General features: G+C 34.3%; 1 protein-coding gene across 6 annotated transcripts in view; it reads left to right on the top strand.

Annotated features, from left to right (window-relative positions):
• Positions 1 to 18,089, top strand: part of numb (NUMB endocytic adaptor protein) — an 82,743-nt gene that overhangs the window by 37,842 nt on the left and 26,812 nt on the right. For all 6 annotated transcript variants that reach the window (XM_073842456.1, XM_073842457.1, XM_073842453.1 and 3 more), the window contains exons 2-3: positions 6,248 to 6,387; positions 13,262 to 13,336. In XM_073842456.1, the coding sequence (XP_073698557.1) occupies positions 6,262 to 6,387; positions 13,262 to 13,336 (201 nt within the window). In that variant the 5' untranslated portion in view covers positions 6,248 to 6,261. The remainder of the gene's footprint in view (positions 1 to 6,247; positions 6,388 to 13,261; positions 13,337 to 18,089) is intronic.

Below are 18,089 nucleotides of genomic sequence, written 5' to 3'. Positions count from 1 at the left end.
GACTTACGGTTTTCATAAACCCGACTATCAAAACCACCAAAAATCCCATAAAATTTCATTGAAGGGGTAAAACTTTATATAATGACACTTACAGGCCCGGTTTCATAGACAAGGCTTAGCCTAAGCCAGGATTAGACCATAGTTCAGTTAAGACGCCTGAAAGAGTAGTTCACTTTCAGAACAAAAATGTACAGATAATGTACTCACCCTCTTGTCATCCTAGATGTTCATGCCTTTCTTTCTTCAGTCGTAAGGAAATTATGTTTTTTGAGTAAAACATTTCAGGATTTCTCTCCATATAGTGGACTTCTATGGTGCCCTCGAGTTTGAACTTTCAAAATGCAGCTTCAAAGGGCTCTAAATGATCACAGCCGAGGAAATGAGGGTCTTATCTAGCAAAACGATGGCTTATTTTCTGAAAAAAAAAAAAAAATTCTAATTCAAATATCTTTTCACTTCAAATACTCAACTTGTCTAGCTCGGCAAGACGAGCGTTTGAGATTAAATAGTATATATGTTGTAAATGTTTAAGAAAATAACCAATCGTTTTGCTAGATAAGACCCTTCTTCCTCGGCTGGGATCGTTTAGAGCCCTTTGAAGCTGCATTTAAACTGCATTTTGGAAGTTCAAACTCGGGGGCACCATAGAAGTCAATAATATGAAGAGAAATCTTAAAAACCAAAACAAAACAAAAGCACTGATATATTTTAAGATCAGTCAGTGCAAGTTTCTTTCAGTTGAAACAGCTCAGGCTTACATTTTAGTTTAGGACTAGGCTTAAGCCATGTCTGTGAAACCGGGTGATTTTTAAGTGGCCTATTGCTATTAGGGATGCACCGATACCAATCGGTCGATAAAGCTTGCGCGTTTTGTCAGTAAAGCCGGTTCTGTAATCAGCGGTAAATGCCATCAGGTGCGTGATTTCACGTTGAGCCGTATATACTACACACAGCCGTTGTTTACCGACGAGCTGCGCATAGCAATGTTCATTATCAGTGTGAATGTGCGCAGCTCGTCTGTAAACAACGGCTGTGTGTAGTATATATGGCTCAACGTGAAATCACGCACCTGATGGCATTTACCGCTGATTACAGAACCGGCTTTACTGACAAAACGCGCAAGTTATCGACCGATAAGGATCGGTGCATCCCTAATTGCTATAGCAAAGCTTAACAACCCCCTACTGAGAAAAACAGCTAAAAGCAGCCATTCAGATGGTCTTAAAGTGGTTTTGGACACTTTTTAGCTGGTCAGGCTGGGAGACCTGCTAAAAAACCAACCAAGCTTAAACCAGCTAAGACTAGACAGCCAGCCTAGTAAAAAAACTTTTATGGGTTAGCAACTTGCTAATCATGTTATAAACATGTTTAAAACATGTTAGCAACAAGCTAACAGCTTACTAATCATGTTAACATGCTAATCATGCTAAAACATGTAAGCAACTTACTAATCATGCTAGAAAAGTGTTAATCACGCTAAATATGTCAACAACTTGCTAATCATGCTACAAAACATGGTAATAACATGCTAATCATGCTAAGACATGTTAGCAACAAGCTAACAGCTTACTAATCATGTTAACATGCTAATCATGCTAAAACATGTAAGCAACTTACTAATCATGCTAGAAAAGTGTTAATCATGCTAAATATGTCAACAACTTGCTAATCATGCTACAAAACATGGTAATAACATGCTAATCATGCTAAGACATGTTAGCAACTTGCTAGTCATGTTAACATGTCGACAACTTGCTAATCATGCTACAAAACATGCTAGTAACATGTTAATCATTTTAGAAAAATGTTAATCAACAATTTGCTAATCAGGCTACAAAACATGGTAACAACATGCTAATTATGCTACAAACATGTTGAAAAACATGTTAGCAACAAGCTAACAACTTATTAATCATGTTAACATGCTAATCATGTTAAAACATGTTAGCAACTTGCTAATCATGTTAACATGTCAACAACTTGTACATCATGCTATAAACATGTTAGCAACAAGCTAACAACTTACTAATCATGTTAACATGCTAATCATGTTAAAACATGTTAGCAATTTGCTTATCATGTTACCATGTCGACAACTTGCTAATCATGCTACAAAACATGGTAACAACATGCTAATCATGTTATAAAAATTTTGAAAAACATGTTAGCAACAAGCTAACAACTTAATAATCATGTTAACGTGCTAATCATGCTGAAAACTTATTAGCAACTTGCTAATTATGTTAAAAATATGTTAGCAACTTGCTTATGCTACAAAACATGCTAGCAACATGTTAATCGTGCTAGAAATATGTTAGTCATGTTAAATGTGTCAGCAACATGCTAATCATGTTAAAAACATATTAAAACATGTTACCGACAAGCTAACAACTTGCAATCATGTTAACATGCTAGCAACATGCAAATAATGCTAAATGCATATTAGCCACTTGCTAATCACGTTAAAGACATATTAGCAGCATGTTAATCATGTTAAATATGTTACCTTGCTATTCATGCCACAAAACATGTTAACAGCATGTTAATTATGTTGAAAACATGTTAGCAGCAAGCTAACAACTTGCTAATCATGTAACATGCTAGCAACATGCTAATCGTGTTAAATACATTTTAGCAATTTGCTAACCATGATAAATACATATTAGCAACTTGCTAATCATGCTAACATGCTAAAACCACAACATTTGTACTAAGATTTTCAAATTTATTTCAAACTTTCAGACAAGGCTTTCTCAAGCCAACTTCAAAGTTTGTCTGCAAACTTTATTCATCCAAGTTACTTTTTTAAAGGGGTCATCGGATGCAAAACTAACTTTTACGTGTCTGAACATTAATGTGTGTTGGCAGTTTGTGTACACAAGCACCCTACAATGATAAATATCCACCCAGTGGTATTTTTTTCCATCTTTAAAAGTAATATCCCCTTTTTAAAATCAGGTCATTCTCAGATTCTTGTCAGTGTGATGAAACACAGTTGATTGACACGAGCGCCTTTCCTTAGACCCGCCCCCACCGAGCTGAAACAGTCTGAATATGATCGCCATTGTGTGACTCAGGTGCAGAGGAAGACTCTAATTGAGCGATTGAGGTGTTCTGTTGTTGGATATAATAATGAACATAGCAGTCGTCATTTACTCCCGACATCTGAGCAGCTGAAGAGGCAGAGGTTTAACGTTACTTTCGTTTTTAAAAGGAAAGTGTCGATCCCAATTTACATATGCGACTAGTTTGTGCGAATCGTTCCTGATGCAGCTTCACCCACAGCAGATGTGAGTTTAAGGGTTTTTTATGCATCTTTGCAAATGGCCTTTCTTAATAATGTGCTTGTTGGCAAGTTTCACCGATAAACGTGGCTAAAAACGTGGATAAATGTGGCTAAAGTAAACATTACAGCTCGTAATCCCTCAGCAGAGAGGGGCGGGGCGAGCAGAACTCATTTGCATTTAAAGGGCCCATGCGATAAAATGAGCTGATATTTTGCAGAGCTGATTTTGACAAGGTAAAAGGGTGTTTTTTCACTACTATTGAGAATTTTTAACCAAAGTATATTACAGACTTTGCATTAAGACCCTAAAGAATCATGTGAACTTGTGGAAAATGGGCATCCGATGACCCCTTTGAAATAACTGTTTCTTACTTTTCTTATATATTTTTTTAATGTACTTAATTCATGTGATTTTAAAGCTGAATTTTTAGCATCATTACTCCAGTCTTCAATGTCACATGATCCTTGAGAAATCATTGTAATATGCTGATTTGCTGTGCAAGAAACATTTATTACTATTAACAATGCTGAAAACAGTTGTGCTTCTGCATATTTTTGTCGAAAACATAATACTTTATCATATATGGCATGTGTGTGTAATTATACTTGGTTATAATTGCAAACGTGTGTGTATGTTTGTGATTTTGTCGCTCGCACATCACACCCAAGCTGGGCTTGGCACTGGCTTCTCATGCTAATGTGCTATTGTGTTTTCCTCTTTTCAAGACAAGCTGTTTCTCAGTGCCTGTGTGTGTGTGTGTGTGGTTACGCATCTCTCCCGGCTCATTCAAATGAGTGTCACGTTATGCTGTTGAAATCTGAGCTTCTGTGGAGTGTAAAAGGCAATGAATCTTCAGCCTGTTTCAGTGCTGCGCTCTTTGAAACTTGTGCTGTGTGTGTGAGTGTGTCTGCTGTCTGGCTCTGCAGGTGACTGACTGACTGTCTGCAGCGGCTCTGATGTGACTCAGTGCTGCGTGACTCTGCACGCGTGTGTGTGTGTGCTGGTGCATTCAGGGGTGCACGCCGCTCAGATCTTGTTCACGTTTGTGCTAGTGAGAGAATTATTGTGTGTGATAAGTAGACAGAGACAGATAAAACTCCTTGTTTCTACACCGATACAACAGACACATCTGAACACACTCGTCTCAGAAGAACAGCTACTTCTGTACCAAATGTATTTTTATGATCAGCATTGGCCTGTTAGGGTTTTTTGGCTGTGGGACTTTTATTTTGACAGTGCTGACGATGCCAGTACCTGAATTCAGCTGCATTTGAAACTTGCATAAAAATGCATGTAGTGTTTGTGTGATTTACAGTATTTACTTCCTTTTAATCCATGTTTTTATTTTTTTATTTGTGGAAAAAATACAATAAGTTCCTTAAAGTTGTGCCATTTGATTTCTGCAATGCGGAAAACTTACTGTATAATGCAGAATGTCATGGAATTTGCCCAATTTGAGAAGGATAAATCAAAAGTAGGTCAGTACATTTAATTCAAAACACAATATAGTCAAATTTTTAAATTTATAATTTTTTAGTCTAATAATAAAATTATTATTATTATTATTAAGACATTAAATATTAAAGAATATTTACCAGAATTAATTTACCAAAAAAAAAATTTTTTTTAAAAACTGGATTAATCAAAAGCATGTCTTATTAATTGATTTTTATAAAAAATGATATATTTATATATATTAATATTTTTTTAAATTGATAAAATATTTCATAAGGCCTTAATGTCATTTTTAAAAATAAATCTCAATAGATTACTGTTAAAGTGTGTATGTTACATAATTTAAATAATTAGACATGTTTTTGATGCTTTCTGAAGAAGTCTTGAAAAAATAAAACTGAAAAAAAAAACAGAATTAAAATGGAAAAAACTGAATTTGGAAAACAATCAAATGAAATTTCAGGGGAAAAATAAAACACTTCATAGGGGCTTAGAAATGTTATTCTTGCTAAACTTTTAATAAATTGCTGTTAAATTGTGTAAGTTTCATGATTTCAATAATTACACGTTTTTTGAATAAAATCTTTTAATTTAGCCATTAAAACTTTAAAACGGAATCCAGAAGAATCAAAATGGGAAAAAAACGGAATTTGGAAAACAATCAAGCAAAATTTGAGGAGAAAAAAATAAAATATATTTCATAGGGGCTTTTAAGCTAAACTTTTAATAAATTGCTGTTAAATTGTGATTAAAAGTGATTTCAATAATTAGACATGCTTTTAAATAATATTATTTATTTAGCCATTAAAACAGAGAGAGAAACATTTAAACAGAAAAAAGATGGAATCCAGAAGAGTTAAAACGGAAAAAACAGAATTTGGAAAACAATAAAAAGGAATTTGGGAAAACATAAAACAGTTTTCATAGGGCCCTATAGGGATAGTTGACCCAAAAACAAAATAATTGTAGATATTTACAAAGCCTCTTGTTGTTTCAAACCTGTGTGAATTTCATTCAACTGTTGAACACAAAAAAAGATATGTTAAAGAATGTTGTGAATGTTAGTATCCAAACAGCTGACAGTAGCCATTGATGTCCATAGTATACAGATAAAAATACTATGGAAGACAATGGCTACTGTAAACAAAATCATGCAAGTTTAGAACAACATTAGTGTGATTTAAAAATGTTCATTTTTGAGTCAATTACCCCTTTAACTATAAAGCCGTTTATTTTTTCCTTTTTATTAATTTATATTAAAAATGTAAGGTAATGATGCCAGTGTTTGTACTTTATGACTAGCAATCACTCAAAATGGCATCTAAGAGCTTCTGAAGTTTTGATAAATAGCAAATAAAAGGTGTTCAGTTATGTCTGTGAAATAATGTGTATTTATTGTTTTTGTCATTTTCAATCATTAATGGACCAGATAATCAGACGTCTGTCTCTTTCAAACGTGTGTTGGCATCTGTCTGAAACGTCTCTCTGTCTCTGTGTGTCTGCAGGAGGAGGTTGAGCGATGAATAAGCTACGGCAGAGTTTCCGGCGAAAGAAAGACGTTTATGTGCCAGAGTCCAGCCGGCCGCACCAGTGGCAGACAGACGAGGAGGCCGTACGCGGGGGCAAATGCAGCTTCGCCGTCAAGGTAATGGACACATACACACCTGTGCTGAAGCACCTGCAGCTGTCGATCATTCTCACGCTGTTAATGCAACAGATTACTAGAGCTTTGACAGATTTGTCGACTGCTGTTGTGCCTTGACTCTGAACACAGATCACGCCAGGATAGAATCTCACAGTGTGTGTGACCCATTTTTGGAAAACAGTATGCTGTAAGTCACATGATTTTTGAAATGAAAAGCGGGCATTGTGACAATAGCTCAACAAAAACAATAAAAGTACAGCATTAAGATCATCTTTACATATGACCTGTATTTGAAGAACCTTTCTTTTAAATGTTTTTAACATTTTACACACATGGTTATCTATGTAAAAAGGGCTAAATGTCCCTGTTAAGAAAAAATGGAAAAGAAAAAAAAAATAGAATCATGATTCATTTTATCTGTAGACATGCAAAACGTGGACAGAATTGAGGAATCCAGTCATAAAATGTAATTTACTCTATAACGCCGAATGTCACGGAGTTTAACAAATTTTGGATGAATAAATCAAAAGTAGGTCAGTACACTTAAATCAAAATTCAATATAGACTAGTGTCTGTGAATATTAAGCTGCAAAAATGCTATTTAAATGCGATGCTGCATGTTCTGGGTGTCTCTGTGTGAACGAATGCTCGCTGTTTTTTAGCCTCTGAACTGCTGACAGTCACTTCATGAGTATTTTACTGTTTCTTTTGAGAAAAACTGTTGTCATATCATATACAAACAGAAACGTAAAGGTCTTCACAGCGACCCATTAAAGTAAAAGTTTGGTTTAACAGGAAGAAACTATGACAGCAGTATATTACTTATTTTTTGAAGTAATATTTTCCAGAAAAATTGTTTACCAGAATTGATTTAGTCGAAAAGTTTAAATACACAACACATGATTTCTAGAAAGAAAGAAAGAGAGAAAGAACAACAGAAAAAGAAGGGAAAAAAGACAAAGACAGACAGAAAAAGAGAGAAAGAAAGACAGAAAGTCAGACAGAAAAAGGGTAGACAGAAAGACAGACAGAAAAAGAGAGAAAGAAAAGAAGGAGAAAGACAGACAGAAAAAGAAAGAAAAAGACAGACAGAAAAAGAAAGAAAGAAAAAGACGGACTGAAAAAAGAAAGAAAAGACAGACAGAAAAAGAAAGAAAAAGAAACAAACAGACACAGACAGAAAAAGAAAGAAAGAAAGAAAGACAGACAGACAGAAAAAAGAAAGAGACAGACAGATAGAATAAAGAAAGACAGACAGAAAAAGAAAGAGACAAACAGAAAAAGAGAAAGAAAAAGACACAGACAGAAAGACTGAAAAAGAAAGAAAAAGACAGACAGAAAAAGAAAGAAAGAGAAAGACAGACAGAAAAAAGAAAGAGACAGACAGAAAAAGAAAGAGAAAGACAGACAGAAAAAAGAAAGAAAAATACAGACAGACAGAAAAGAAAGACAGACCGAAAAAAAAAGATACAAACAGACACAGACAGAAAAAGAAAGAAAGAGAAAGACAGACAGACAGAAAAAAGAAAAGACAGACAGGAAAAGAAAGAAAGCCAAAAAAAGAGAGAAAGAGAAATCCGAGAAAGAAAGAAAGAAAGAAAGAAACAGAGAGAAAGAAGGGAAAAAAAGGGAAAAAACATAAATTAAAATTTTAATATATAAAATCAGTTATTTAGAGATGTTTTTGGTTATTAAAAATGAATGAAACCGTTCCAAGTGAAATTCAGAAAATTAATGGAAAACACAGAATTTGGTGAAAATGAAACTGAATTTAAGAAAAAAAAATCATAGGGTCTTAATTAAATTTGTTAACCTTTTAATAAATTTCAATTAATTAAGCATGCTTTTTGATTAGTTAAAAATTAATTTAACAATTAAAACAGAGAAAAAAAAACAGAATCCACAAAAATTAAATCTGAAAAAACTGAATTTAGAAAAAATGGAAATGGAAAAACAGATTTCAGTATTCATTTCATTTGTGTGATTAAAAGGTTCTGAAGGCAGGTTGGTGCTTAAATTGTCTCTCAAAGGATATTAAACTATGAATGAGTCAGGATGGATGATTAGCAAGTTTAGTTCTTTGTTATTGTTGATTTTAAAGTTGCAAAAAGGATGCAAATCTCAAATAATTGATGTGCAACTTCATTTAGTGCATTTTGTTTGTTTGGTGGACATTTACAGCCGTGTGATATTTCGAGGTGCTACACAGCCCACGCCGTCCTTAACCTGCTTTTGATGTGTCTCTGATTTACCACAATTACCCACAATCCCACAGAGAGAGCAGCCTGAAACCAAAGACTCTGACCATCAGCGCTCCTCTTCTCCTGTAGAGCTGCTTATTCATCTGTGTGGTTTTAGTCTGGTTTATCATATAGCGTAAGGTCACAGTAAATTAGTGGCCTGTGGCGGGTTCGTGTCGTCTTTATGTGTGTGTGTTTGTGTTTGTGTTTTGTGTGGTGTCCTAGATTCTCTCTCATCATCTGAGCTCTTATTTCTCCACCTGCTGATCATAAATATACTCCATACAGCTCGGTATGTGAAATGTGTACAAAGTAGTTAGTCAGTGTTTTATATGGTTTGTGCTTTTGTTCAGATGAGGTGCTTTACAACAGTCAATTGGTTGTTTTGGTCTTCATTTTGTAGGTGTCACTTTACTTGGAGCTCTTTTTACTTGCACTAGAAAATTATGGCTTGTAATGCACCATCTTGTAACCAAAGATTATAATACTTATCTATTCCATCAGAAACTATAATGCATTAAAACACATAAAAAACAACCAACTTCAGATCTAACAACGAATCTGGAAATATAATAACACATTTTGAATTTGATTACAATTATTTATGAAACAATATATTGCATTTCAATGTCCATTATGAATAATTCTAATGCATTATACATGCAGAGGCTTCAAGTTAAGTGTTAGCATTTTGGACAATAAAAGGATATTTAGTTGAATACATTGGTTGAACATACAGTTCACTGCATTAAGTGTATGATTTGTCATTATGAGATGTCTGATCAGGGTGGACATGAAATAACCATTATACAGGACTTCCTTCATAATTCAGGGATTAGTCGAATATTGAAAAAAATTGTAGTTCTGCATATATCTGGTGTTAATCGGTTAATTTTTCTGTGGCTGGTAACTTATGTCTCTGATCAGTAGATCTGTGTTAAAACTAAAAGCAGATGGAGATGAAGCTGAACAAACACATTAGTGACATTTTGTCTCTGTTTTATAAGCCACTAAAAATGTCAGTGGAAATCTAATAAACACACAAACTACACACTTGTTGTTATAAATAAAAATTGCCAAATGACCTGACCGTTTTTTTCACACTATTATTCAGTTTTCATTACCTAAAATAATCTGAATTCTCAGTTTTGTTTTGTTTTTATAAATACCTTGCATATAACTACTCTGCCAGTCAAAAGTTTTTGAACGGTAAGATTTTTTTTTTTTTTTTAAAGACAGTCTCTTTTGTTTGCCAAGCCTGCATTTATTTGATTCAAATTCAAACTCTAAATTTTTAAAAATATTTTTACTATTTAAAATAACTGTTTTCTATTTGAATATATTTTAAAACGTGATTCATTGCTGTGATTTCAGCTGATTTTTTTTGGCATCATTACTCCAGTCAAATAATCCTTTAGAAATCTTTCTAATTTTCTGATTTGCTGCTGAAAAACATTTATTATCATCTTTTGTAACATTGTCTTTAAATCACGTTTGATCAATTTTATGCATCCTCGCTAAATAAAGTATTAATTTCTAATTAATAATTTCTATTAATTTAAAAAAATCAAAATTATACTGACCCCAAGCTTTTGAGTTTTGAATATATTATATGGTATAGTGTATAATGTTACAAAAAGGTTTTTTTATTTAAGATATATGGTGATCTTTGGGCCTTAAAAAAAATAAAAATAAATAAATATTGATAATAATAAAATAAATGTTTCCTAAGCAGCAAATCATCATATTAGAATGATTTCTGAAGTTTCATGTGACACTGAAAAATTGATGTTGCTGAAAAATTAGCTTTGATCACAGGAATAAATCACAGTTTAAAATATATTCAAAACATAGAAAACAGTAAAAATATTTCAAAACTGTACTGTTTTTGCTGTACTTTGGATCAAATAAATGCAGGCTTGAAAAACAGAAGAGACTTCTTTAAAAATAAAAACATTGACTGGTAGTGTACATTTTTGTAAGTATCTGATGAGCAGGTGCCATAAAGGTTTGGTTGTGTTGAGGACACACTTATGTAAAGCAGTTCAGTCACAGAGTGTGTATGTGGTTGCTAAAGAAGAGCAGCTCTATGAATAACTCTGTGCCCAATTCCCAGCTAAATCGCTGCTCTGTTCTATTACAGGCAATGGAAAACGGCTGTTCTGGTGGTTATAGACAGCTGCTTTTCGCATTCATGCTCAATAACTGGTTCAGAGCCAGGTTATAAACCATTTTAGATGGAGACCAAACCTTAGCTCTCTGAAAGAATGTCAAACTCCGGAGCATCACACAATAATCGGAATACTGAATCCATAAAGACTATATTGTGAAGCAAACTCCCTCCACACTGCCAAATCGAAATAATTTCTGATCTATTCCAAAAGCCACATTTTAAAGTGACTTTAAAGTGTCTGTTTCTTATTTGCATAGAGCCATTAAATCCAATAATGCATTGCAACAAGATTTCAGCGAAACGTTTGATACAACTATGTGATGTAACAAAATCAAAATTGATACGTTTATAATATAATTAATAAATATTAAACTTTTTTAACATTATTAAAAGTTCATACTGAGTGACTGATACCGTCTTTGTTATGAAATATAATATACTGGTTTGTTCACATTGAGTTGACAGTTTGAACATGTGTTTGCTCAAGATCTGAGATTAAACGAACTAAAACTAAGGTAAACCTCGCATTGCATTTTCCTGCAGTTGGTTAAGACAACAACTCTGATTAACACGAAAAAGAATATCATAAAGGTTTGAAAGTACATGAGGAAATGATGACAGAATTGTAATTTTTGGTTAAACTAATGTTTTAGTGTTCTTTTATATAGTCAGATTAGATCAATCCATGACATAAACTAACCCAGTGCCAATGTAACTAGACTTACTGAATGAAAGTAGCTGATATTTAACCCTGTATACAGTTGAGGTTAAAAGTTTACATCTCCTTTTTAGAATCTACAAAATGTTCATTATTTTAGCAAAATAAGAGAGATCATACAAAATGCATGTTATTGATTATTAAGTACTGACCTGAATAAGATATTTCACATAATAGACGTTTACATATAGTCCATGAAAGAAAATAATAGCTGAATTTAAAAAAAAATGACCCTGTTCAAAAGTTTACATACACTTGATTCTTAATACTGTGTTGTTACCTGAATGATCCACCATCCTTGTTTGTCCCAAACAGTTAAACTGCCTACTGCTCTTCAGAAAAATCCTTCAGGTCCCACAAATTTTGGGGTTTTTCAGCATTTTTGTGTATTTGAACCCTTTTCACACTGAGGACAACTGAGGGACTCATATGCAACTATTACAGAAGGTTAAAACACTCACTGATTCTCCAGAAGGAAAAACCATGCATTAAGATCCGGGGGTGAAAACTTTTGGAATTTGAAGATCAGGGTAAATTTAACTTATTTTGTCTTCTGGAAAACACATTCTGTAGCCTCTGAAGGGCAGTACTAAATGAACAAATATGATATTTAGGCAAAATAAGAAAAATGTACAGTACACACATCCATTTTGTTCAAAAGTTTTCACCCCCCAGGCTTAATGCATCGTTTTTCCTTCTGGAGCATCAGTGAGTGTTTGAATCTTCTGTAATAGTTGTATATGTGTTCCTCAGTTGTCCTCAGTGTGAAAAGATGGATCTCAAAATCATACAGTCGTTGTTGGAAAGGGTTCAAATACACAAAAACGCTGAAAAAACAAAAATTTGTGGGAATTTGTAAAGGTATAAACTGTTCTGTTCTAACAATTTAACTTTGTAGGCTATTATTTGATACGTCAGGCTTTACAGGGATAATAAGCAGGTGCACACTATTGATGGGTCGTTCTTGAACGATTCGTTCATTTTGAACGAATCTTTAATGTGACTCGGGAAGAACGAGTCGTCTCGGGGAGTGATTCGTTCAGTCGCGCATGCGCAATTGCGCAACTATGAGCGAACGACTCAAACCCGAAGACTCGAGAGATGAACTAATCAATTCTGTTTCCGGCTCAGGCAGCATAGGTAAAGCTTATGGGGCTGTCACGTGATGAACGAACGACTCAAACCCGTACAGATAGAGGTGAGGGAGCTAATCAGGTAAACAATGAATTATGGAAGTAACACGTAACTTTTTAATTATATTTTGGTAAAATGAACGAAATGACTCGAAAAAAGATTCGTTCATTTTGCCGAACGAGACTCAAAGATCCGAGTCGGTAAAATGATCCGAACTTCCCATCACTAGTGCACACATGACTCACGGTTCTCAAGCTGCTCTTAGATGTGACTCTGCTGATGTCACAAACTGACAATAGTAGCTCCTGAGGTCTGTGTGTTTTATAAGCGGAAGGGGAAGGACTTCCTGTCAGTACAATAGCCACCCGCCTCTTGGCCTGACCTCTGTCCCAGGAGCCTTTTGGGCGAGATGCTGTGATGTCTTCTACCAGGGCGGTCTGCCGTGGGTAGAGGAGGGCGCCGCTGTTTCCGCACATTGAGTGTCACTGGCCACCGGTCCGGTAGCTCCAACAGGAATAGATGGGACTGCGTGACCTCTTCCTGTTGGAACAGGAAACACTGAGTCATGGTTTCAAAGCTAAACTACCGTTTCTCTATGTTTGTTTGTAGTATCTGGGGCACGTGGAGGTCGAGGAGTCTCGTGGCATGCACATCTGTGAAGAAGCCGTCAAGAAATTGAAGACGGTAGGTGTACGAACGCACACAGACTTCCTTCCTCTGTCACACCTCCAGTGCTGGGACGACATCTCCTGTTCTTCAGCTGAACAATCTCCTCAGTCTACGTCTGTCTTCCTCCACTCACAGCACATCTCTGTATTTCTGCAGTCGACACCAAGTGATCTATTTAAAGCATGTCTGTCTCCTCCTGCTGTTCTCTTCCTCTTCCGCTGATCTCGCTTATGCTGTCAGTAAAAAACGCTTAATGTTTAATATAAGTTGAGCTCAGTCGACATCATTTGTGTCATAATGTTGATTACACAGAAAATGATTTTCAGCTCACCTTAACAAATAGTCACTTTGCTGCCCGAGAAACATTTCTAATTATTATCAACATTTTTTGTAACCTGTGATACTTTTTTCAGGATTCTTTAATGAATAAAAAGTAAAAAAATATATATATATATTTTGTGGCAATATACACGGCTGTTCAAAAGTTTGGGGCCAGTTACTTTTTTCTCTTTTTTTTTGAAAGAAATTAATACTTTTATTTTTACTCAGCAAGGCTGTTAAATTGATATAAAGTAAACTTACTTAAAATGTATTCAGACACCTTCAACATTCCTCACGTTATCACAGTTTACTCGCTATAGCTTAGAAAATGGTAATCAAATATGAAAAGAACTCAGAGTTAAACTGTGTCAGAACAAGTCAGAACATCTTGATAATGTTAGGTAACTTTGATAGAAAGGTATGTAACAGATCAAGGTCAGGTCAAAGTGTCAAATCAAATGTTTGGTCCCAAATTTTTATAAATTTTACTGGTATAAAGAAATATTTGGTTTAACATGTCAGAGTTTGCTGTCTTCACTTGCATAAAAAATGGTACTGTCCTGCACCCACTAAGAAAAATGTAAAAAAAAAAAATGGTTTCTGATGTCTGAATACTTTTTGCAAGATTGATAATAATCAGAAATGTTTCTGAACAGAAAATCAACCTATTAGAATGATTTCTGAAAGATCATGTGACACTGAAGACTGGAGTAATGTTGCTGAAAATTCAACTTAATTAGTTTCTGTAATTAACATTGCACAACAAGTATAATGATTGAGCCGAACTTCTGTTGATCTCAATATGTTTTTTAACCTTCTCTGAGATGTAGAGCCCTGTATCACTCTCTCCTTAACCTTCTACTGCACTGTCATCTGATTTCCACCAAACCGCTGATGGTTCTGCTCACTGCATTTCCAATGACTTCACCTTTTAAGTGATGGCATAACTGCCTGTGTTATTACATAACCTGCCCACAAACAAACATGACACAGCAGTCTTTGTTTACAAGTTTTTCTAGTTTCGATAACGTGCTGAACATTGAAAGCAATTTCATTTTGCATTTTACAGTTGAGGTCAAAAGTTTACATCCCCTTTCATAATCTGCAAAATGTTAATTATTTTACCAAAATATAAGAGGGATCATACAAATGCATGTTATTTTTTATTTAGTACTGACCTGAATAAGATTTACACAAATGATGTTTGCATATAGTCCACAAAAATAATAGTTGAATTTATAAAAATTTCCCCGTTCAAAAAATTACATGCACTTGATTCCTAATACTGTGTTACCTGAATCATCCACAGCTGTGTTTTGTTTAGTGATAGTTGTTCATGAGTCACTTGTTTGTCCTGAACAGTTAAACTGCCTGCTGTTCTTCAAATTCTTTGGTTTTCCAGCATTTTTGTGTATTTGAACCCTTTCCAGCAATGACTGTCTGATGTTTTAGTTCCATCTTTTCACACTGAGGACAACTGAGGGACTCATATGCAACTATTACAGAAGGTTCAAACGCTCACTGATGTTTCAGAAGGAAAAACAATGCATTAAGAGCTGGGGGTGAAAACTTTTGGAATTTGAAGATCAGGTTAAATTTTCCTTTTTTCGTCTTCTGGGAAACATGTAACTATCTTCTATAGCTTCTGAAGGGCAGTACTAAATGAAAAAAAAAAAATGATATTTACGGAAAATAAGAAAAATGTACATATCCTTATTCCGTTCAAAAGTTTTCACCCCCCAGCTCTTAATGCATTGTTTTTCCTTCTAAAGCATCAGTGAGCATTTGAACCTTCTGTAATAGTTGCATATGAGTCCCTCAGTTGTCCTCAGTGTGAAAAGATGGATCTCAAAATCATACGGTTATTGTTGGAAAGCATTCAGATACACAGAAATGCTTAAAAACAAACAATTTGTGGGACCTGAAGGATTTTTCTGAAGAACAGCGGGCAGTTTAACTGTTCAGGACAAACAAGGGACTCATGAACAACTATCACTAAACAAAAAAACAGCTGTAGATCATTCAAGTAACAACACAGTATTAAGAATCAAGTGTATGTAAACTTTTGAACGGGGTTATTTTTTATAAATTCAACTATTATTTTCTCTTGTGGACTATATGTAAACATCTTTTATGTGAAATATCTTATTCAGGTCAGTACTAAATAAACAATAACATGCATTTTGTATGATCCCTCTTATTTTAGTAAAATAATTAACATTTTACAGATTCTGAAAGGGGAATGTAAACTTTTGATCTCAACTGTATTTCGTCGTGAGCGTGTAGGGATGTAGTTTTATGCGGTCTAGTGATTATTTTGGAAACTTTATACTTATAAACGACATTATTCCGGATACTTCCACTTTGAGTATCAGCCCCAGCACAGAGTCAGCAGAACAGGTACCTTATCATTCATCCAAACCTCAGCACGTAAGCACGCCATGAGAGGGACAGGCGTGAGTTTCCTGTCTCGGCAGCGTCCAGCGGAAGACATTCCATTCTTCAGGGAAAAGGAAATTCAGTGTGCTGTCTATTTTCCACTTTGACAAGGCCTTGCACGCCTCCACCCAGGTTAAGCTCTGGAGAAAATAGCTCTGGAGTCGTGATGTTTGTCACTTTCCAACTGACGGCTTGCTCTGAGTTATTGCGTATCTTCTTCTTCGTCTGACCTTCTGGTGAAAAAAAAAATGCTGTTTAATCACATTAGTGCTGCTTGTAGAAGGCCGTCCTTTCCATTTTTTTCTTGCCAGTGTTATTTCAGTATTATGATCCTTTTTTTATTAATATTTTGAATTAGTTTATATTTGTATATTTTATATAAGCGTTTGTTATATATTTATAGTTTCATTAGTGGTTTTGTTGGGTACTTTTGTCATTTTTATTAGTTTTATTAGTCTGTACATTTATTTATTTATTTGGTAAGATTTTACAATAAGGTGTCATTTGTTAACATTAGTTAATGTATTAACTAACATGACAAACTTGGAACAATACATTTATTACACTATTTATTAATCTTTGTTTATGTTAATTGTTAAAAACAGTTGTTCATTATTTGTTCAGGTTAGTGCACAGTGCATTAACTAATGTTAACAAAAACAATTTGTGATTTTTATAGTGCATTATGAAATTGAGATTAAAAAAACAAAACAAAAACTAATGAACCCAACAAATTTAACTGTAAAGTGTTACAAATATATATATTATTTTTTTTACTTCAGGTTAAACTAAATAAAACTGAGAAATGTTGCCTTGGCATTTATATTTTAAATTTGTTTTGTTTTAGTTATTGTATATTTATTAAGCCCTGTTTCTTACAGTCATTTTCTTTTTTCTTTTCATGTCTGTCAAAGAAAGTAACTTTATTTTTCAATCTAGGAGTGAAGAAACATAGCTGACAGATGTCTGCATGCTCTGTGAATAAACTCCCACTCGTCTGGGAAAGTTGCTGTAGTCTCTGCTTTTACAGATAGTAAGAAAAGGAGAATTCAACCTCAAATGAAAATTGCATCATTTAATCTGCTCATGTTCAAACCCATGCAGCTTAACCTGGAGTGTAAAAGCTGCTCTTTTCTGTGCTGTGAAAGTGAATGATGACCTTAGTTGCCAAGCTTTTTGAGGCAAGATTTTCAGAAAATAAAGACTTGCATTTTAGTCTGTTAATCACAAAGCTATAAGTTGATCAGAAAATCCGGAATATAGCACACAAGCTTTTTGTAGGTTGATGGCCATTGGTAACTATCCACTTTCATTTCATGGAGCTTTTCTTTCTTTTTTCTTTTTTTTTACAAAATACAAATGTGATTTAAAATTCAATAACAAAAAAGGCTCAAGGTTTGCTGTGATTTTTTTTTTTTTTTTTTGGTAGGGCAGCACAATTTAACCAGAAATTTATGATTTATATATATATATCAAAAATAATATAAAATAATTTCTAAAAACATTTATTATTATTATTTTATGTTTCCAAATGCACAGCAAAACAACTCCAACTCAGATGGAGTTTATGCGGAGCAGCATTTACTGTGAACCTACATTGAGTAGCTGAAAACACTAAACCATCACTCTGAAACATGCAGCACAAGGGTATTTTTTTATATATATATATATTAGGGCTGTCAAATGATTAAAATTTTTAATCAGATTAATCAGACTTTTCAGTGGATTAATCATGATTAATCACTATTTGCAACACCTGAATCCTAACCATTTTTTTTTTCTAAAATGCATACCAAAATATAAATAACAGGATACATAATTTTCACATTTTCATATTATGCCAGGGCCCGCATCGGGGCTGTTTTAGGCTACTCCTTATTTTTTATATTTTAGACATCCATCAATTATGTCGCGCTGGTGGAAACAACACAAAACTTTCGCTTTTACTTTCGATAACGGCTCGGATGGCGCAACTGGAAGAGATCCGCGTTCAGTCGCACGCAGTAGG

This window comes from Garra rufa, chromosome 6, assembly GCF_049309525.1.
Source record: "Garra rufa chromosome 6, GarRuf1.0, whole genome shotgun sequence".
Classification (NCBI taxonomy): domain Eukaryota; kingdom Metazoa; phylum Chordata; class Actinopteri; order Cypriniformes; family Cyprinidae; genus Garra; species Garra rufa.
This window is presented reverse-complemented; position numbering and strand designations above follow the sequence as displayed.